The sequence below is a fragment of the Agelaius tricolor genome, unplaced genomic scaffold (assembly GCF_023055355.1).
Source record: "Agelaius tricolor isolate 1412-34295 unplaced genomic scaffold, bAgeTri1.0.p SCAF_5, whole genome shotgun sequence".
In the NCBI taxonomy this organism is placed as follows: Eukaryota; Metazoa; Chordata; class Aves; order Passeriformes; family Icteridae; genus Agelaius; species Agelaius tricolor.
The window spans coordinates 45,177,075-45,198,405 of record NW_027269265.1 but is presented as its reverse complement, the minus strand read 5'-3'; the positions used below and the strand labels follow the sequence as shown (position 1 = coordinate 45,198,405).

The 21,331-nt window shown below is 48.3% G+C and overlaps 1 protein-coding gene across 1 annotated transcript in view; it reads left to right on the top strand.

The window, feature by feature from the left end:
- SLC25A22 (solute carrier family 25 member 22) overlaps positions 1-21,331 on the top strand; it is a 52,004-nt gene that overhangs the window by 4,478 nt on the left and 26,195 nt on the right. Inside the window, exon 2 of the mRNA XM_071427678.1 lies at positions 18,725-18,831. Coding sequence (XP_071283779.1) covers positions 18,812-18,831 — 20 coding nt within the window. The 5' untranslated portion in view covers positions 18,725-18,811. The remainder of the gene's footprint in view (positions 1-18,724; positions 18,832-21,331) is intronic.

The window sequence follows — 21,331 nt, the reverse complement described above, 5'->3', positions numbered from 1 at the left end:
AATGCAAAAGTCTGCTTTAATGCCTGTGTTTGTATATTCAGGCTCTATTAGAAGTGACCAAACATCTGCACTACTACAGGTTGGGAGATACAGAATTGTCAATTACTTATCATGGCAAATGAGCTGGAGATGCTGCCTGTTGTAGGCAGTGCATTGTTTTTATTTGTTACTCTTGAACATGTTGAACACCATGCCTGTGTTCCATGGTGCATTCCTCGTAAATGGCTGCATGGACTCCAGCCTTGCTGGAGACAGTTGTCTTGTCTGTCTGCAGAGAGACAACAGGGATGTGACTGCAAGTGCCTGCTCTCTGCCAGAGGTGTCTGGGGTTTAACAGGGCAGTGTGTTTCAGCTTCTCTGGCACCATGATGTAGTGAAGCCATCCTCCTTCAGCAAGGCTGAATCCCCTGGCTGTACCTGCTTGGTTTGGGGACTGTCACTTGGCCATATCCAGCTAACAGTGGCAGCTTGCTAGAGCTAACACTGTGTTGCTCCAGCTAATCCTAACAGCAGATAAATATTTTCCTATCCTCTTCTGTTTGTCTTCCAGCACAGAGATAGCAGGAAGGAGGGGCTGGATTGAGCTGTCCAATGCCAAACTTGGATGTTGCTTTAACCTTGCAGTATTGATTGCCTGGTAGTTTGAGTTATTGTGAAGATAAAGTAAAAGGAGGTACAAAAGCTTTAAAAAACAAGGCAAAATCCCAGACAAACCTTATGAAAAGACTTTGTCACTCTGGGTGGTTTGGATTTCTGTCAGGAGTTTCCTCTTACACATCTGCAAATATAAAAATTTTGAACATTTTCTGCCTTAGGTGGGCTATCTAGGTGGAGATTATATGCTCGGGTGAGGGAGAGTCCCCCAGGCAGCAGGGCTTGTTGTGTATCAGAAGGAATATGACAGGGTACTGTTTATGTAATTTATGGGGTCTCTGTTAATCATAATTTAGTACAGCCTGTGGTGAGCTGCTCACAGGAATGCATTATTACTCTATTCTGTTGAACCTTTTGGTAACCAGTACTTGTTCTCATTTTGGTAGTCCTGTTGTGGGTGGGTGACTGCATCTTGTCAAACCTTCCTGTGCCCTGCTCCTTCCTTTGGCACTGATGCTGGTGTATGGCATATCAGGAGAGATGTGTGGATTTTTTTTTCTTTCCTGTGTCTGATGCATTTATCCAGAAGCCAGCAGGAGAGAGGCTGGTTTTGACCCAGCTAAGTTTCCCCAAATAGCATGAATTTCAGGAGCTGGAGATGACTAAGTCACATCAAAGACTGTGCCTGCCCCACCTGGAGTTTTGACTCTATGTTTGGGGCTTATACTCTCAATTTAAAAGCTGTGCCAGCTATGAGGAGGCTTGGTGCCCTTTGTAGACAGGGTGGGGAGAGGGAAGGAGAAGGAAATATTCCCCTCTTATATTGACAGTGATGCTTCTGCACTGGTTGAGCAACTGGCTTGGAGGAGGTGTTTGGGAAGAGAGTTATGTGCTTTTCTTTTTTAATTAGAACACAAAGATAGGGGACTTTCATCAAATTATATTAGTAGGAAAGAGATGCTGTGCAAGTCAGCAGTTGGTTTGCATCAAGCCAGAAAGAAGCCCAGTAGCCATGATCCTTGGTTTCTGAATTCAGCTGCAGCTTTCAGTAAAGCCTTTTTGCTTTGACCAGGGGCTGTGCTGTGTGCTGTGAGAGCTCCGAGCTGGATGAGTGCTGGCTTTTGTGTGGATAAAGTGCCTGGAATTAAGCTGTAGCATGTGGTGTGCTTAGTCTGGGCCAGACCATCTTCATTTCTGCTGCTGCTGCATCTCTGTCTTTGTCATTGTGGTGTCTGACACCTTACTGCCCTTAATGGGTGTGGAGAAAAGGGCAGTTCCCCGTGTCCTGGTGGGTCTGATGGGATGGAAATGCCTTCTTCAAGGCCATGCACGGACTGGGAGTGTGTTTGTGCCCTGCTCAGTGCTGTTCTCTTTGCTCTGTGATAGTTAGGGATTTACAAAAAAGAAGAAATTGTGTTTTAGGGACAGGCTTTGTGGGGGGCTTACTGTGAATTTGTGTCCTGCTTTCTCCTTTGCTACAGATTTAGAGCAGGACCTAGGGTAAGCAATAAGTCTCTGATACTTTCCCTTACAGTGCAGTGGGAGCAGCAGCACTCCAGGGGTTCACCACTTAAAATGGCCATGGCAGCTGTTGCAGAAAGTATGATCTGAACTAGTAAATGGTCTCTTCTTTTAAGTGTTTCATCTCCCTTTTTCAGTTTGTGTTGGCTTTCTCAAGGATAGCAGTACTAGCTTCCTTTTCCATGCCCTGGGCAAGCCAAGCTCTTCTCTGTAAGGCAACAGGAACACTTGTTGTTTATGAAGACTATTTTCTAAGTGTAGTAGTTTCTTTAAAGGACATAAAACTCATTGTGTTGGCCCTTCCCCTTTCTCCTGAACTATCCCACTTGCTTTATTAGCAGCTAAATGTGTGTGTGACCTGAGCAGTTGTTGTCTTTTTGATGTCCTTTTTTATTTTTTGCAGAATTTACAATGTAGATTCTGTGGTGCCTCACACTGGTTCTTCAAAAGTAATGGAGAACTTGAAGGAAATAGCTTGGATACTGAAGTGATAAGCACTGCAGAAATGCCAGACACTATATAAACAACTAAACTCAGCCCCCGGCCCTTCCCAAAAGAGGGATGATTTGCAGAAATACTTCAACAGATGGTCTGAATTTGGCTTTGGAAAGGGGGGAAGAAATGCCAGGTCGCTGCTGAGCGGTGTGTGGGCGCGTGCCTGCGTGCAGCGTTCCCTGCGTGCAGCGTTCCCTGCCAGCACGCTCGGGGAGGCTGAGCCGGCTGCTCCCACGGCCCCTGCGCTCAGGAGGCACCTGCACGCCTCTGACTCAGTGCCTGTGGCTGCACAGGGCCCTGTGCAGAGCAAGGCCCCATTTTCCCTGTGCTGCGTGAGGTTCAGCTGTGCCCGCCTGTCAGGCTGCTCTGGTGCAGCTGAGCCACGGGCAGTTTGCAGCCACACGGAGTCAGCTTGTGGGAGAGAGGCTGCAGAGCTGCTGGGCAGCTTGTGACATCTTGCTTGGCACACGGCTGAGATTGTAGGAAGGCCGTAGGGTCATCTGACACTGGGCTGTGCCTAGTGCTGCTGCAGTGTCCTGGACCTGTGTCAGTGCAAATTGAGGTGGTGTGGAGCTGAAAACAAATGGATCAGCTGTGGTAAAGGGCATGTGCTGTTTGGACACATGTGTGCATATATGTGAGCTGGCAAACTTGCTGGCAGCTTGAAAGGGCATGGGTAAGGGTTTACGTGTCATGGCTGAGAACCTGAGAACCCTGATGAACTCTGCTATAGCCAGCCTCCCCTCTTCCTCTCTTCAATGAAATTACTGCTCTTGCAGAGGAGAGAGAACGTGTTTCCCCCAGAGTGCTGCATCACATCTTGAGTGGGCTCTGCTCTGGGGCAGCAGGTTCCCATGTCTGTTGTCACAGCTAACTCCAGCTGGGTTATGGATTGGAGCCCAGAAGTCCTTATCCAAGGACCTCTGGAGAAGAACAGTGTGTCTAGTTCCTGCATTGCCAAACTGTTGCTAGTCTTCCGCAGCAACGTGCCTGTCCCACTGCTCACTGGCATGACAATTCCTTGTGTCTACTGCTGCCTGCTGTTGCTGCCATGCACTCTTTGTGAGACAGAGTTGTAATTAGAGCAGAGTTGGGAGGTGTTTTTCATTTGGAAACTTTTTGAAAACAGTTTCTCAAGCAGTGCAAGATGAATTGCTTCCTTGAGGGTGTGTCAGATAAATCTTACGGATACATCTGTCAGGTAGCAGCATTGCCCTGCACGAGACAGGCAAGACATCTGATGTTCAGAGAATGACTTTTCAAGTTTGGTATACTTAACTTTTTCCTCTTTCCCCTTTCTTGTGTTACTCATCTCCCTGCACTCTGTTTAGGTGAGCAGGACTAGATGTGTTTTCATTTGCCTGTAGCCTCCAAAATGCATTGTCTTCCTGCTGGGAATGCCTTGCCTGCCTTGCAGCCTGCTGATTCACCACACTCTGGGTGAGCAGGGAGCTGGTGAATGGATTATGCCACTCCTGAGCATAATCAGGAGTGGTTGCAGTCCCCTTGACAGTTCCTCTGCTTGTCACAGAGTGTGTGTGAGTTTCTCTGGAGGACCTGCTAACCTCTTCAGAAGCAGCCTGACCCACGTGGGGCTGCTGATGTGTGTTTAGTAAGGAACCATTTTGCTGTGATCTGAACAGTTTTGGTGTAAGCAAAACAGCTGAGGTGGAGGGCGAGCAGGGCTGTTGGCAATGCAGGGGAGCAGTTGTGTTCACGTACCCCCACAGCAAAGGGACTGGCAGCAGCAGTGTCCTGTGGCTGAGAGGCAAGGAATATTGACTAACATGACATTTAAGTGGCATTTCTTCTAGTGCACTGGGAGCACTAGTGAAATTCTGCCTTTGGCACTGAGAAATAATGAGAAAAGCTTTGTTCTTCAGAGGGGTTTCTACCTGCTGTTGCAAAGTGTTTGGAAGGCTGGGAAATGTCCTTTTGTTATCCTGTCAATTCTCCATGTCTGGTCTCTTGTACAGAAGGCCTTGGCTCCAGCAGGCAGCTGAGCTTGCAGCCTGTACACCAGCGTGGGCATGCTTACATGGTGGCTCCTGCTTGATGCTTCTCTGTCACCTTGCCTTAGGTGGAGCCTAGCTCTTGACTCCAAAGGGTCATGCAGGAAGGATCTGTCCTTTCACACCCCGAGGTCCTGCTTCATCCACTTTGATATTTCAGAGTCGGTTCCCATGTCCATGGCTGATGCTCTTGGTGCACTGTGGCTTTGCTACAGGGACAGGATGCGGTGTTTGTGGGATGCTTTGCAGTTCCAGCCAGGCTCAACAGTCCCTTTTTGGGACTTTTGAGTGACAGCTATCAGTTGACATACAGACCCACAGGGCTCTGGGTTACTAGGCCTTTTAAATGATTTTGTTAAGGGCCCAGAAGCTCTTATCTCCCAGGCTTCCTTGGAAGGATTCTTATTCTGTTTTATTGTTGTATATTGGTTTACTTTATCAGTGCACTCGGCAAGCTGCTGCAGGCCGCTGCCAAGAGGAACAGCCCTGCTTCCACTCTTGCCTCTCTCTGCTTATGTCAACACAAGCATTTGTGTGTTCACAGCTACACGTGACCTGGGAATAGGCCTGGCTCAAAGTGAGTTCTTTGAGTTGCTGGGGAAAGGAAGAGCAATAGTCTGAAGTTATGCTGGACAAGTGGTTGAGTAACCACAGTCTCTGCTGGGAAAGTAAATCATGTGGCATTTTCCAGGACTAAAAAAATCCCTGGTACTGTTCCCTTCATGAAAATCTTTGCACCTTCTCCCCCAACACACGGTCAGGACTGCATCGAGCCTGTACCAGTTCCTCTTTGTGCAGAAAAAATGGTGTTGTTCCACCCTTCCACTGGCTCTCATCTGGTGCCTGGTTGTAGATTCTCTCTTGGTTGCAGAGATACACCATCATGCCTTTATAATGCTTAAAATTCACATAGCATAGCAGCCAGACAAAAGTGGTGGCTTTTCACATCTGTTAGGGATGGCCCTAAGATGTGCTGCCAGATGCATGCAGTAGAGGAAGAAGTGATAAGAGAGGGAGAAGAAAAACGCAACACCTTTGCTTTGCTCCAGCACAGTCCCCTAGTGCTTACAGGAAAAGCACATCCTTCAGAAAGTGCTTGGTGAGCATGTGTCCTTGGAGGTGCCAAGAAATATGACCAACTTCCTCTTCCTTTCCTTTCCTTCTCTTGCATGCCAGGAAGTGGTGACAGTTCCTAGCAGACACCTCAGTGTGAACATAGCTGAGCCTTCTTCAGGGGTGACAGAGGTTAGAGATCTGCTTACCCTTGGGCTGGAGAGATGGGAGGTTCCTCTCTGAGCATATCTGAACCTTGCTGGGATTGTGTGTCTCTCTCCTTGCTTCTTCTTGCTGCAGCCTGTTAGATTTCTGAAGGCTCTGTTGCCATTTTGATGTGGAAGGCTCAACTGTCCCTTCTGCCTGCCTCCATTGCCAGTTAGGTTTAGGGATGTGCTGGGATTGCCTAACTTGGTTAAGGTCCCACTGAAGGCTCTGCATGCTGTCTGTCTGAGCTGTCGTGGCTGACTTTGGGGCTGGGGAGGAGATGGGGCTGTATGAGGAACATCACATGGCTGGATGATGGGTGACTTGCAGCCCTTGGTGCTGCTCCAGGGCTGGAGGCTGCTGGTGCCATGTGGGAAGGGGGCTGCCAGCAGGGTCCCAGGCTCACAGTCCCAAAGCAGCAGGGTGGCATCCCAAGGCTTGCCATGTGCTCTGGGCCACAGAGATAGGAACAGACAAGCTGGCTGGCCCTTTGGAGAGAGGATCCTGTGTCTGTCATTGCACCACGGGCTGGGTGAATGAGCAGGGATTTTGCACATGAGCCAGGCAGCAGCTGGGCCGAGTGAGCCCTAGGGTGCCAGCCACAGCGTTCCTGTGCTTCTCCAAAAGCTGTGTCAAGGCAAGTACTCTCCGCTGTCTCACAGCTGTTACGAAAAAGCCTGAGTTTGCTGCACCCTTCTCTCCCTTTGCCCTCAGGGCATGCTGGGCTTGTTTGAATTAATGTAATTAGCACATGCCTTATTAGCTCACTAAGGCACAAAGAACTCGTCTATATTTGTAGCCAGGTTAAGCAGCCCCTATTAATTTAATAACCATGTCCTCCTTAGTGCATGGCAACAGTTATTCACTGGTGGTGACTCAGGACCAGCCAGTATGGAGGAAATTTGGGCGAGGTGTGTATGTGTGCGGTTCTCTTTTATTGTGTTGTATTTTTATTAATGAGCAGAGCTGTGAAGGGAATTAGCAGCAGGCGCAGTAGATGGAAGGGAACTTTCAGTGCAGGTTTACTAAACAACCAGCCCTGGATATTTCCTATGCTTTACACTGTTGGTACAGAAAAGGATCTGTAGAATGAATCAGCGAAATATGACACAGACTGGGAGGCGGAAGTTTACAGAAATAAACTTTAGCAACCCACGCTTGAACTCTGCTCCAATCAGGTTATATGCTAGGTACTGATAGTAATTTTGCTTTATTGTCTATCCTATTTCCCCTTGGTGATTTTGAGGCAGAGGAAGTGGCTAGTGTATTCTGGTGCTGCTCATATTTGAGACTGCAAACGAGCAAGGTTCTTGTAAAAGGACAGAGATAGTTGCAAGTAATTTCATTTCCTGCAGCAATGCGCTCCTTGGTTCCTTTGCTGTTTGGGGTCTTGCCATGCACAGCACTTAGCTAGGTCCCATGGAATGCTGCCAGGATGTTTGCCACCAGATGTTTGGGGGATTTCTTTTGGTTTTGTTGTTTGGTTGGTTTTGGGGTTTTTTCTTCCTTTTTTTCACAGCAGCTGCAGGTCATGGTTTGTGCTCCACCACCCTGGAATGATGCAGTCTGTGAGTCCAGGATGGTGTTATGTATCTCTGTTCCAGTAGTTCTGCATGTGGGATAGTAAAGTCCTGCACTGATTCTAAAACTAGTGAGTTAAGCATTTTGGGGGCCTTTTTCAGCCAAGACCACTATGCATGCACAGGAGACTTCCTGCATTTCTTCTCTTCTTCCCCCTTCTTCAATAATCACAGGCTGTGCTCTTTGTGGTGAGCATAAGCTGGGAGGAGGAGCAGGAAGAATGGTACTGGAAATCTGTTGATGTGCTTGCACTGTTTTGGTCAGGTCTCCTACAAGTAACAGGGTGAGATGCAGGTGTCCTGCCTGCTCCTACTCCCTCTTTTTATTTTACCTGTTTCCTGTTTCTGCCCAGTAGGCTTGGGCTTGCAAGGCGTGTACTGTTCTTGGCCATCATGAGCATGTGCAGGAGCATCTTTGAGAAGATGAAGTTGTTACAGCCAAAGGGATGATGAAACCCCCATGAAACAGAACCAAAGTGTGTATGTATTTGTAATAATGTGCCCTCTTGGTGCATCTGGCAGGGGAGCAAGTCCCCAGGCTCCAGCAGAGATGGTGAGTTCTGCTGGCTTGCATCTCTGCTGAGAACCTGGACCTCTTGGGAGGCACAGAAGAAAAACAAGTCTGAGATCCCCATGGAGTGACCAGGGATGCACACAAGTCTTGCTGCAGCAGATTGAAGCAGATAAATTTAATTTCTACTTTCTTAGAGCCTGTTCTCAGGAGAACTCAATGTTTTAATGAAGGCTCTGTGAGTGGTGTGTGGGGTGAGGATCTGCAGTGGTGCCCATGTGCAGTTCCTGACAGGTATATTGCAGCGGGGAGAAAAAACCAAAGAAAGTCTGGGGGAAGATAAATACCTGCTGGGGTACCTCAGATGCTGCCCAGAGATGGTGATTTCCCTCCCCTCCTCCTTTTTCCTTTGTTTCAGGAGCAGGAAGGGACACTGCTTGGCTCATGCTGGCTCAAAGCTGTGGAATGCTTAGTACACACCAAGACAGGAAGCTTTTTCCAGAAAAGCTTTTTTAGCCAGTGTTGTAGCTTTGTCTGGGATAGAGTTAATCTTCTTCCTTGTAGCTGGTACAGTGCTGTGTTTTGAGTTTAGTACGAGAACAATGTTGATAACATGCTGATATCTTAGTTGCTGCTAAGTACTGCTCACTCTGAATCAAGGACTTTTCAGCTTCCCATGCTGTGCCAGCGAGGAGGTGCACAAGAGGCTGTGAGGGAGCATGGCAGCAGGAAAGCTGTGACATAGGCACCATGGTGGAACCTGGGTGGGATGACTGCCATGGCTGGAGTGCTGCAGTGGATGACTGCTCCTCAGAAGGGACAGTCAAGGGAGGAGAGGCAGTGACTGTCTGCTGGGGAGTGTTTTGGCTATTGAGAGCTGAAGGGTAGTGATGATAAGGTTGAGTTGAGTGCCTGTGGGTGAGAATTAGGGGGAAGGCTAGCACGGCAGACTCCCTGCGGGGGTATGTTACAGGCCACCCAACCAGGATGAAATGACAGGTGAATTATGCTATGAGCAACTGCTTCGTGATTGCCAGCCCTTGTTCTTGTGGAAGACTTGCTGGATGTCTACTGGAAGCTTGACTCAGCAGAGAGAAGGCAGTCTAGGAGATTCCTGGGCTGTGTGGAGGATAATTTCTGACACAGCTGGTTAGAGAGCCCAGGCCTGCTGTTTACAAGCAGAGAAGGGCTGGTGGGAGATGTGGTTGGAGGCAGTCTGGGGTACAGTGACCATGAAATTACAGAGTTTTCAATTCTTGATGCAGTAAAGAAGGAAGTCACCAAAGGTGGTCCAGGAAGGCTGAACATACATTAAGAAAGAAATTTTAAAGATGCAGGATGTCCCTCTGTGCCAAAAGATGAGCCAGCAGGAGAGAAGACCAGCCTAGTAGAACAGGGAACTTTTGCAGGAACCAAGGCAGATAAAAAAGGGTTTGCAACATTTGGAAGAAGGGGCAGATGACTCAGGAGTACAAGGACATTGTTAGGTCATGTAGAGAGAACATGAAAGAAAGGTAAAAGCTCAGCTAGAGCTCAATCTTGCCAGTGCTGTGAAAAGTAATAAAAAGTGTTTTCATAAATACACTAACAACAGAAAGGAAGGCCAAAAAGAATTCCCATCCTTTATTGGATGCAGAGGAAACAGCAACAAAGGCTGAGGAAAAGACTGAGGTGCTTAATGCCTTCTTTGTCTCAGTCTTTACCAATAAAACTGAATATCTATAGGACAGCTGGTCCCCTGAGCTGGTAGGCAGGGACAGAGAGAGCACAAAAGATCTGCAATCCAGGAGAGCAGAAAAGATTCCCAGCAATCCAGGAGGAAGTAGTCAGTGGCAGGGTGCTGATGGAGCTGGCAGAGGAGCTCACCAAGCCACTCTCCATGCTAGCCCCAGGGCAGGGCTGCCAGGAGTCCCCTGTGGGCACAGCAGTGACCTGAGCTGTCAGTCCTTCCCCTCTGCAGCCTCTGCTTTGGCCACAGTGAACCAGCACCATCCCAGGACCACACACTTTAAGGCCTCCAACAGGAACAGCTCTGTGGTTGGTTAGTTTTGCTCTGGTGAGGTACTGCTGAAATTTGGCCTGAAAAGATGCTTATTCCTCCCAGCAGGGTCACTGGCACCCCTTTCTTTCAGCAGAGAAAGCTGACAGCCAATAGCCCTGGTTTCATTGCTGGTGGGGAATGAATGGTCCCTTTCAGGCCCCAGGACCTCAGCTCAGTGCTCTACCTCATTCCTACTGAGTGAGACAGAATCCAACCCTTAGCTTTCCCTTGGGCTTCTTGGTTGGTTGTTTTTAATTACTGCTTTGTACATGGTGGTTATTTTCTAAACTGGGAGGGGAGAACTCCTTTCTACTCAGCCTCTTGTCGGAGCACCCAAGAGAGGGATTTGCACCAAATTTCCCCATGGTATGTCCTCCCAGTTCTAAGGGTTGGTCTGTCTGTCACTGTCAGCTGGCTCCTGCCTTTGTTGACCACCACAGGTTATTGAAAAGGAGTGCTGTATGTGAGTTCTTAATTGTTCTCCTTGCTCTCTCTCCCATCTGCCAGACTCCCAAAAGCTCAGCAAAGTTGTCTTCTCTCTCCAGCTAATGCTGCATATCTCTGAAGCTGTAATTTCATAAAACCTGGTGTAAAGAACAATCCAGACGAAGGTGGATTTAAAAATATTTAGAATTGTATCAGTTCAGCATGTGACATGATTTCTCAGGTGGCACTTGGAAAGGAACATTACTGGCAATAAGCAGCCACTTAATGTTTGTCCAGTAACATCCAAGGTGCACTTGCTTGTACACCAGCATGATCATGTGCAGGCCATTTTACTGTCTGTCAGTTAGCTTGTGCTTCTACTGCTGCCTCTGCAGCTGCAGAATAACCTAGCCCATTATAATCTTAATTTAAATAACCATTTTATGTAAAAGTTGCTATATATATATATGTATATTTAATTGTATCTGCATATGCATTACCTGTTCTGTAGCTACCTCTTACAGATCCTTTTGAATTGGTGGAGGGACTTGCAGGTTTCTACAGACCAACAATTGGAATCCACAACTATTTCCAAGCAAGTGCTGGGCCTGAATTTTTGCTATGGCCATGCCCTGGCCTCGTATGACCACATCACTGAAGATTTTATGATGAGATGCATGGAAAGGGTTTTCATCCCTCTGGCACCTACTCCAAGACAGTTTGCTTTGAGCATGAGTAGTTGTCCTAAATTTAGAGGCTTGTTACTTGTGTTGTAAGTGTTCAGAGGAGTGACGGGGCAGCAGGGCAGCATGCTTGATGTGGCATTTGTGCAGAGCAGAAGAGCCAGGTCTTTAGAGACTTGACCCAATTGCCTTTTTGAGAACTTTGAGAGGAGACAGGTTGAGATGGGAAGAGCGCCAGCAGCTCCCATGGGTTTCCTTTGCTCCCCTCTGTCTTGCCAGGGGGTCTGTGAGCACTTTGAGACCTGTTGTGTCTCTCCTGTGAGGGAAGATACTGCCTTAAGAGTGTTTTCATGTGTTGCCCTTCAGTGGAGCAGTGTGTTCTCAATAAGATGACTGCAAGCTCATTTGTCCTGCTGAAACCTTCCCTCCAGCTCCTTCAATTTATCATCTCCAATGTCTTTGGTACCAAGACTTCCCATGTGAGCCCTGGCTGAGTCGCTTCTCCTAAGGGCTGTCCTTACTCATCCCATCTTGCAGCTCAGTTGCAGAATCTCCTCCTCCCTGCAGGACAGGGATTTTTGTTGACTGAAGGTCAGAGCAGCCCTAAAATGACAGATCCCAGGTGGGTGTTGGGGCCTTTTGGTGTGCTGCAGTACTGATAACCATACCCAGCTTCAAGATGAGTGTTAGCTTTCTGTCCCTTGATCCAGGGCAGTCTCTACTCAAGACATGCAGAGTTGAAGGGTGTATCTGGTGTTTCTTCCAGACCAGCACAGGCCTGTTCCCAAGTCTTTCTGTCTTGGCAGATGGCTTGGCATCTCAGTGTTAAAGGGATCATGCTGATGCAAGAAGAGGCCCCCATGGGACTCCTTTTGTTAAGCAATAGGGCAAATGGCTTTTGTTCTAATCTAAGTAAATTGTTGGTTTTTTTGGCCTGGAGAAGCGCTCCCAAGTCGGGAAGTCACTTCTCTTGCTGCTCACACTGCCTTTTGGAGGCCTTGCTCCAAGCCTTAGCTCTCACAGAGGTAACAGCAGGTGCTTGTTGTCTTCTTGTCTTTACTTACAGCAGAAGATTTCTCAGCAAAGCAGACAAAGTTGCGTGATGCTGCTGTACTGGGAGTGGGAGGCCAGTCTCTGCTTCCAGCAGGATGGAGAGCCCAAAGGGGAGGGAGTAGGAAAACTGGTTGTGTTCCTCCTACTCTTACTGCCTGGAGGCAGGAAGTTCCCCACCTGCTTCCCTGCTGTTTTGTCCCCTTGCTTTCCAGTGACACTGCTGCTCCACTCACTTTGATCTTTGCTTTGGAGTCAGCAGCTGTGCTGGCTTTTCCTAGCATGCCTGAGACCAGGCAGACAGAGGGGCAATTGCCAGGAGCAGTCAAGGCTCTGCCTGATATCTTTGGTAACTCCTTTGCTTTGCAAGGAGGTGACCCTCGTGACTGAGGGCATCAGGCAAATCTTGACTACTGTTGTGTGAATCTCCTGTAGTCTCAAGTAAATCCTGGTGGAGAGGATGGTTGCAACAGTGTGCATGCAGTATCAGAATGCAGGATAATTACTGGGGCTTGAGGGATTGTCCCTGTGACACTTCCAGCATGGCCCTGTTGTAAATCCTCTTCTGTTGCAGCATTATGGGTGACTGCACTGGTTTGGATGTGGCAAGTAACTATGTCTGCTAAGATGTTGGACTGTTTTTGTTAGAGGCTTGTTTTTTTCCTAAGCTGGAATGTTGTCATAGACACAGGGTGTTCGTCAGGCTGCCAACTGTGGTTTGAAATCCTTCTGTAGGTGAAGGGCAAGTCAGTGATGGAGCTGGAATGCGAGCTCAGGAATCCTCATTGCTAATCAGGAGTTCTGTTCTTCTTTTTCCCCTCTATGGGCATTCAGGTAAATCTATACTGCACCACCTGCAGTTGCAAAGCCAAACACCTGTACAACACACCCCCAGCCAGGGGACTCGCCTGTCCCTTTGTGCCACACAGGAGATGTTTTGAGGCATTCTCTCTTCATGGGGTCTCAGCATGCAGTTAAGGCTCCCCAGTGTGCAGGGACAGTGCAGGCTGGATATGGGGCCAGAGTTTGCCTGCAGTTTTGCAAGGGTGCCAGCCTGATTGTTCTCACGGTGATGGGAGGGGGCAGGGGGGGATCCCATCCCAACCAGCCTGAGGGAAGCTGCACGAGAGAGACAGAGGTCAGTTGTGGAGGATGGGGAGGGGCTGCTGGAGTGAGAGCCATTGCAGGGGCTGTTAGGGAGGAGTGCCCAGCCTGCTGAGGCTCTGCATCCCGTGCCTTGCCAGCTGAGTGGGCACCGTGCCAGCCTGTCCCTGGAGGGTGTGAGCAGCCAATGGTGCAGGGGGCTGGCATGGCACCTCCCCGCTGGTACTTTGGCCTTTTATCACCTGAGGCAAGGGGGAAGGCTGCCTTTGCCTTGGTGCCTTCACAGCCCAGTGTGGTACGGGTACAGCTGGCTGCTGACCACGAGGGAGGCAGGTGAGTTTGCAGCCCTGGGGCTTCTGTCTGGTGGCAGAATGGTGTGAAGGGGCCGTGCTGTCCCCTGTGCAGCTGGAGAGGTGACACTCTGTGATGGTGGAGAGCATTCACAAGTGTGCTTGAGAGCTGCTTTGTTTTCTTGAGGACTAATGCCTTGCCAGGTCCTGCAAGGAAATTCATGGCAGTCCCTGCTTTCAAGGGCCTAAAGGCAAGCAGGCAGCAGATTAAACTGCCACTTCTTTTCTCTAAACCCTCTGTCCCAAACTGTCCTGAGTAGGCAAGAGCCAAATCGACAGCTTCTCCCCAGGTGATATTACCTGGTGCCAACTCCCTTGTGCACTTTGTGCCTGTCATGCATCTATAAAAGCAGCTTTTCTCAGGAAATATTTGCAGTTTAATTTTGCACTCCTTAAACCTTATTGTGGTGACAGCTTTGCTGCTGTCATTAACAAAATTGTGCAGTGTCCACACCGTCAGATGCATTTGTGCTGTGAAGGAAAGTGGGCTGATCCCAGAGGGTTTCTCCTCTCCCAGCAGGTACTTGTTGCTGATTCCTTCCCCTTGCCATCCCTGACTGTGAATGGTTGCGTGGCAGTGTCCTCTTGACACAATGGAGGCTGGCACAGCTTTGTTTCCTCTGCTCACCTTCTGAGCCTTGTTTCTTGACATCAGCTTCTCTCACTGGGGCTTTGAGTTTGTCTGCTCTCAAGACAAATAGAAATATGTGGAAGAGAGTCCTGACTTCCCATTCTGCTGTTTATTCTCAAGTCAAGGTTGTAGCTTAGAAGTTGGCTCTCAGTTACAGCTCCAGCATGTGCTGGCCTCCAGTTCTGTCTCATTCCTGTCTGACTGCCTGGCACAAATATTTGTGCTGGCATGAAATCAGGGATGGGAACACGTTTGGGTGTAGGGAGAGGACAGATTTGCTTTCTTCGGCCATAGCAGCAGCTGACATTTGCTAAAGGTTTTCTGTCAAACCGGCAGCCTGTGTGTGCTCAGATAAATCAGCATGTGCAGCAGTCTGAGCCTGAGAGGATGTGCTCAGCTGCACTGGGGCTGCTGGGGAGGGGATCTGCCCATGGGAGTGCTGGCAGAGGGCAGAAGGGAAGAGCTGGCCTCTGGGAGGGTGGGGGTGCCACTGGCCGAGCTGGGGGAGCTGGAGGACTGGGAGCCCACAGCTGGCTTGGAGGATGGCAGCTGTGGCTCTGGCAGCCTGGCAGGGGAAGAGCAGGAGAAGGAGGGTGCTGTACTCGGCTCAGATTGGGGGTAGAGCAGTGGTATCTGGGAGTAGAGGTGGCAACCCACATCTATAGGGCGGTGTGGTAGCACTAAATGCAATCAGCAAGGTCAGACACTTGTGGGTAAGTTTAACCTGTTTCTTCTCCTGTGATTTCGTGGCTTGTGGAGATGTTGGGTGCCTGTACTTCCAATCCAAGCTTACTGGTGTGATGCATTAATGAGACATGTTTGTGTCTCCCCTCCATGCCTCATGCTGAGCAGATTCTCTAGTAAGCACTTTTCCTTCAGGTGATAAGGCAAAACCTGAAGGTTGAAAGTTCAGCCCCATGCCCCATGGGATCAGGAGAGCAGATACAAAGATTGATCTTCCTGGAGAAAGCCTTACTGTCTGATTTGTGTGGAACATGTATGGCAAGACAGGGGAGAAAAATAGCACCACTTTGCTGGTGGCCTAGGCCGTGAGGACCAGATACATCTAGGATTGCATTGTGGTACTTCTAGTCTGGCTGTTCTGTCACTGTCTGGAGCTGACTTTTGGGAGGTGAGAAAAGGGAAAGGCAGGATTGAGGAGGCTTCTGGGCCATTTATGTGTCAGCATGAGCTTCGGGCCATTTGCACCGCTTCGGTGTGCGTGTGGCTCTGAAACTAATTTGCCTGATCATTTTAATAAATGTAAAAGGGATGTCCTGGTGTGCAAGTAATGGGGCATTAATCCATGCCTAGCTGTGTTAACAGCACTCTAGGAAGGAAATACTCTCATGCTGTTCTCACTCTCTTAATTATGGGATGTTCAATTTAGGATCCCCTTCCACAAAGACTGCTCAGCCTCTTTGGCTTTCAGGTGGCTCTCTGGTGACTCTTATTTCACTTCTTAAACCAATTTCCTCCCAGTTCCTCAGCTCCTTTTACCATGCAGATTCCCAGTTCCAGCAGTGCCACTGTCCTGATGTTTAACCATACAAAAACTTTTTGAGGCATAGCACCTTTTTGGTGCTGCTGGCTTGTCTGCTGCCCCAATGCAGGTCCTGATGGCAGATTTCCTAAGAAGATGCAAGCCCTGTTCCCTGACACTTCTCCCACCGAAGCCGTGGAGCTACACCCTGCTTGGCTGCAGATGCTTGACTGATTTTATGTGTAGTTTTTGGCTCCTGAGAGCACTGTGTTCCTGGGAAGATATACTTAGGTCTTTATTTAATCTTTTTCATTTCTAGGTTAAATGTATAATGTTGTTCTGGATTTATTTTTTAAATGTCCTATAAAATTCCCAGCCAGTTTTTCCCCCTCTTAAGACTGCAGAATGGTAGCAGGTATTTTCCAGCCCTGGAAGTGATTGGGATCTGGCTCAGCTCAGAAATTCCCTGACCAGGCCACTGGAGGGTTCATCATTCACCTCTTTTAAGGGACTCAGGGAGTTCTGTAGATTACAGCAAAGTGGTCAGATAGAGCTTGGGGTGACTTAGGGTTTGTTTTGCAAATGATCATTCGTTGGAGCTCTGTTTAAACAAACAGAGCTCAAATAAGCTTTCCACTTCATTGCATTAAAATCCCTTAATTCATTAAAATCCCCTGGCCACAGACATTCAGGCCTCTGCAGTGCCAGGTGCTGTTTAAACAGTTATCAAGCGCTGGTGTCTGCTGTAAAATGATCACATTGTTCGCTTCCCGTCGCTCGTCCGCGAGTTGAGTGGCTTTTGTTAGGGGAGATGATACTAGTCCTGGTATTTGCTGGCTGTACAGCCAGCACCAAGGAAACCTGTACCCTAGCCCAGTTTTAAACCCAGGAAGGTTGTTTTTGCCCTGTCTTGCTGTGCAGCTGCAGCAGGAGCATCAGTTCCCTGGTGGGAAGCAGCAGCAGTTTTCCAGCTGGATCTGACAGCTGTGGAAGACTCTGTAGTTACTGGGCAGGTGGGGAGCTGAAGCCAAAAGTCAAAAGAAAAAAAGGCCAGAGAGAATTTAATTCAGCTGTCCCAAGTCCCTCTTGGTGCAGAGGGACTCCAGTGCCCTACTTGTGTCAGCAGGTAAGAAACAGCCCTGTGATGCATTTGTGTGTCCATCTTGGTCTCTCACTCTTTTGGCTACCTGGCTGTGCTGAATATTGGCAGCCTTGCTGTCTTTCCTTGCTGTTGCCCTTTGTGGTGGATGTCTGTCCTCCTGAATGCCCCTCTGCATGGAAGGGTGCAGCAGAGGCAACAAGGGGGATGTTTTGCCAGAGCCTGGAGCAGGCTGTCAGGACCACTTAGTTCATGTATTTTGTCAGGCCTGTCTCAAAAACACAAATTTATTGAGGGTGTAGACATCAAGTGAGTTTTCATGATTCACAACTTGTTTATGACAGGGTTACAGGCTTTCAGCTACTGGTCTTCCTATATTTTTATATTTTTATCTTATTCTGGTTAATTTGATAGAAAATTAGATTAACCTAAACCAAGCTGCTCTTGTGGACATGCATATAAAAGCACATGTAATGAAGGGTGTAAGTGATTTTCCCTTGGAAAGTGCAGACTTAGCTGATCTGGAGCTTTTTAAGGTCTGCAGCCACAGATCAGTTGGCATCAGGTGAGCTGTCTGAAGAGGGCCACAGAAGGTATAACAGCAGGATGCAGTGGGTGAGGTTTGTGTGCAGTGTTTTGAGGAGGAGTACCTTTCCTTAGGGAGCTCCCTGTGCTGGTCTCTCACAGCTCTAGTTGAACATGGGGCTGCAGAAAAGGCAGTTTCAGTCTCATGTTGTCCAAGAGTGGGACTGTACAAATGGTTTCATGCTATCCTATCCTTGGCACTTGATTAACAGGAGGGCAACCTGAATTCCTTCCCATACCTGTTTGTACCTTCACTAGCTCCTCACACTTTCAGGGACCTTCTATTCTGGGAAGTGTTGGCCTGTAAGCCCCTCTGTTGGATGCAAGATTCTGTGTGGCTTAGGAAATCTGCAGTAAAGGAGCAAATTTCATTCCAGAGGGAAAGGTCAAAGGTACTTCCTTTGCTTCTGGCTCAGCATCCAGGTGGCAAGTGAAAGGGAAGAGGGAGGGTGTTGGCTGAATACTGCTGAGACACCTGCAGAGAGCACAGGGCATCTCATTCCCAGGCTGCAGGTGAGGAGATGAAGGCATCTCCAGAAAGCTGAAAGTTGTGGCCCCTTCTGAAATTTTCTCTGGTGTCCAGATTTCTTTGTGTGGTGACTTCTAACAGCTCTCATTAAACAGTAACAATTAAGAGTCTTAGAACTGATTCCTGCAGTCTGGCAGAGCTGAAAGGAGCGGTCCAAAGGGCAAAATGGCATCAGTAGCTTGGGGAGGAAGAGGCATTGCTTAAAAAGCAGTGTTGGCACAAGACTGAACATGGGCTATCTGTTTAGGCTTGGAAATAGGGGAAGGATAGTAACCTCTGGAGGAGCAGTGTTTTGAAGGCTGTCCTTTAGACACAGCATGTATGTGTTGAAGGGAAGTGCTAAAAGAGTCTTGTGATGACATTTGACTCTCTTGGGCTGGCTGGGTGGACCTGCAGAGGATTGGGGATGTGCATGGTATGGTGTGAAACGCTCTTTGAAGTTGGAGAGAAGTGACAGACATGGCTGTCCTGGCTTCTGGACAGAGCTTGTGCCCTGCCTGGCTTCTGCCCTTCCTCATATGCTGCTAGAACCCGATGACCCTGGCAACTCTTCCCTCCATATGTCCTTGTATATTTATATTTACAGACATACAATTATAAGGCTCCCTCTGGAGCTCAGTCTCCTCTTTGAAGAGATCAGGTGCTCCCTTAAGTCACTTGTGCCTCAGCTGTCCTAACCCTACAGCCTGCCTGCCAAGGAGCCCCTGAGCTTTAAGGAGAGTGTAAGTGTCTCAACTTCGTGTTCTTGGTGTCTTTCTGTCCTTTCCCAGGAAGAAACTGAAGAGAGAAAGACGTAACTGAAAAAGAACGATTGGAAGGAACAGATTCATTTCTTAACAAGATCAAGTTTGAATTAAATGGCTGATAAACAGATCAGGTAACTTTTAATTTTTTTTTGAATTGTGCTTTAGGTTTTTCTTTTAAAATCTTTCAGACTTGTTTCTGTTTGGGATCCAGGAGGTTGGAGGAAATCACCTGATCACCTCTTCCAGCCTTTAACAGTTTTGATTCTTTCTCTTCTCCTTTCTTACCTGCTTTTTTTGAACCTTCTCTTAATTTGTGGCTCTGCCATGTTGTCACATCTCTGCTTTCCTCAGTTCTTTTTTCTCATTGCCTTTTTCTTTCTACCCTCTGCTTTGTATTCTGCATGAGTCTGTTCCTTTTTGTTTCTTCTTTCAAAGGTCACCCTGACCTGCTGACTTCAGCTGCTGGCATCAAGGGAGCAAAGCCGGGTCCTTGACCAGCCAAGGATGCAGTACTTGTAAAGACAAAGTCCACGTTGCCTTGTGCCCTTACTCTACAGAGTCAAGGCTTGAGTGATAGCAGGAATATGAAGTGCCAACAATGATTAAGGACACTCTTGTGCACAGTGGAAACTTAAAGAATATTGGTTCTGGTAAAGGCTGGATTTGAGTCTTCCCTGGAAATGAACTGGGATTCATTTCCTGGAAAGACACAGGTCTACCCTTTGCTTCCTAAGAGCTGTGTCAGGTGGATCTGCAAGTCCTCCACATGGGTTTAACTTTGTGTTGCTTGTGAAGTTGCCCCAGCTAAGTGACTCCTGCATGCTGTGGGATTCCTGTGGGTTTTTTCATGTTTCTTTTCTAACATCTACTTTTCCAGGTTACAAACTCAGGACAGGTGGGGTGAGTGGGTGAATGAAACATGGAGACAAAGGGACAGGACTTGGCAGTGCCTGAATGCTGCAGGCAAGAGGGCTGCCCCTTCTTAGCATTTGCCATGATTAGGATATCTTCCTGTACGCCTGTCTTCTGCAAATGTAAACAATCCTGAGCTGTGCTGATAAAAATGCAGCATTGTGGAGTGTTTGTGTACCTAGATTTGGCCATCATCCGCTACCCAATTTGGAGAGCACTTGGAACTCTTCCAACACACCCATGAAGGGCATGCAGAGATTCACCTCCATGGAGCCTGGCAGGTCTATGTTCCCCATAACCTCAGCAAAGCAAAATGATCAGACGTCTGTGGCTGTTTGACTTGGTATTTTGAAGGAAGTGGAGATGTGTCCTACAAGAGGAGATGTGTCCTACAAGAGGAGATGTGTCCTACAAGATGTGCCCTGGCTCCTCCAGTGTGCTCTTGGGGGTGTGAGCAGGAGCTTGCTGGCTACAGGGACTAGTTAAAAGGGCTGAGGAGGAGCACTAGAAGTGGAGAACTTGGATGCCTTTGTATCCCTTCTTGTATTAAACTGAGCAAATGGCTTCATTTGCATGCTAGCCAGCATTGTCCCCGTTTCACTAAGCCCTGCACACGTAGGTAGTGAGAGGCAGTAGCTGTGCAGAAGCTAAATAGGACAGAGAGATCAGGCACAGTGGATTCTTATCCCTTGAGAGAGCAGAAAGCACTGATGTGTGAAGTGGGATGACTCAGTCACAGGGGAAAAAGCTTTTGATTCAGGTGCAATGGTCTTTGTCTCATGTTCTTCTCTGTGCCTCAAATCCCTCACCTCTCCTGCTTTGCTCATCTCTCCAGTCGATGGGACCACATGTCTGCAGTGGTCACAGGCAGCCAAGCCAAGGACATTTGTTTCTGACACCCCTTAGTAGAACAAGATTGATAGAAAAGACTAAAATCAACAGCAGTGGTTTGCTGCATGGTGAGATCAAGGGCACCGCATTTCTGCAGACATGCATGTGGAACTTAATCTCAGTGTCTCGCTGGATACCGCTCCATCTCCATCCCTTCTAGTTTCCCCCTGCAGTGTTCATGGGTAGATTCAGGTGTGATGGGAGTATTGAGCAAGGGTTTTTCCCCCACAGGCAGAGGGAGAGGCTGTCTTCAGCCTCAAATTTTTGCTTGCCCAGACACATCAGATGATTCCCCTTTACTGTTGGGGTTTGGGCTGAAATTGGGGAATCTCTTCCACTTACAATAGCAGCAGGCAGGGCCTTTGTGTCTTTGTCTCAGTCCCACCTGATATAAACCTTGGGTTGATTTCACTGTTGGAACAGGTTGAGAAAGGCAAGTGTTTGCTTGTCCCAGGTGTTTCAGGGACACTTAGAGAAGTAATGACAGTGCTGAGGCTGGAAGGGGGCACTGGCTGTGCCTCACAGTCTGTGACCTGCCAACAGTGACTTCAGAGCTGAATTTGGGGAGACTGAGGTAATCCTGTCTTCAAACACCTTCCTTGTCCATGGTGTCTTCATCCTGGGACACTTTTGTCTGGTCTCTAACTTCCTCCTCCAGTGTGACTGTGGGTTGGATAAGGAGAACACAATGATATGAAGCTTACTGTTTGAAGTTTTCCCATGTCCTGAGAACAAGTTCAGTGTAGGAGTTTGCAGGCAAATCTATTCCATTCTCAGACTGTGGCACAAAGATCCCTGAGGCAACAGTCTGGAGTTGGTGAGGTCTGA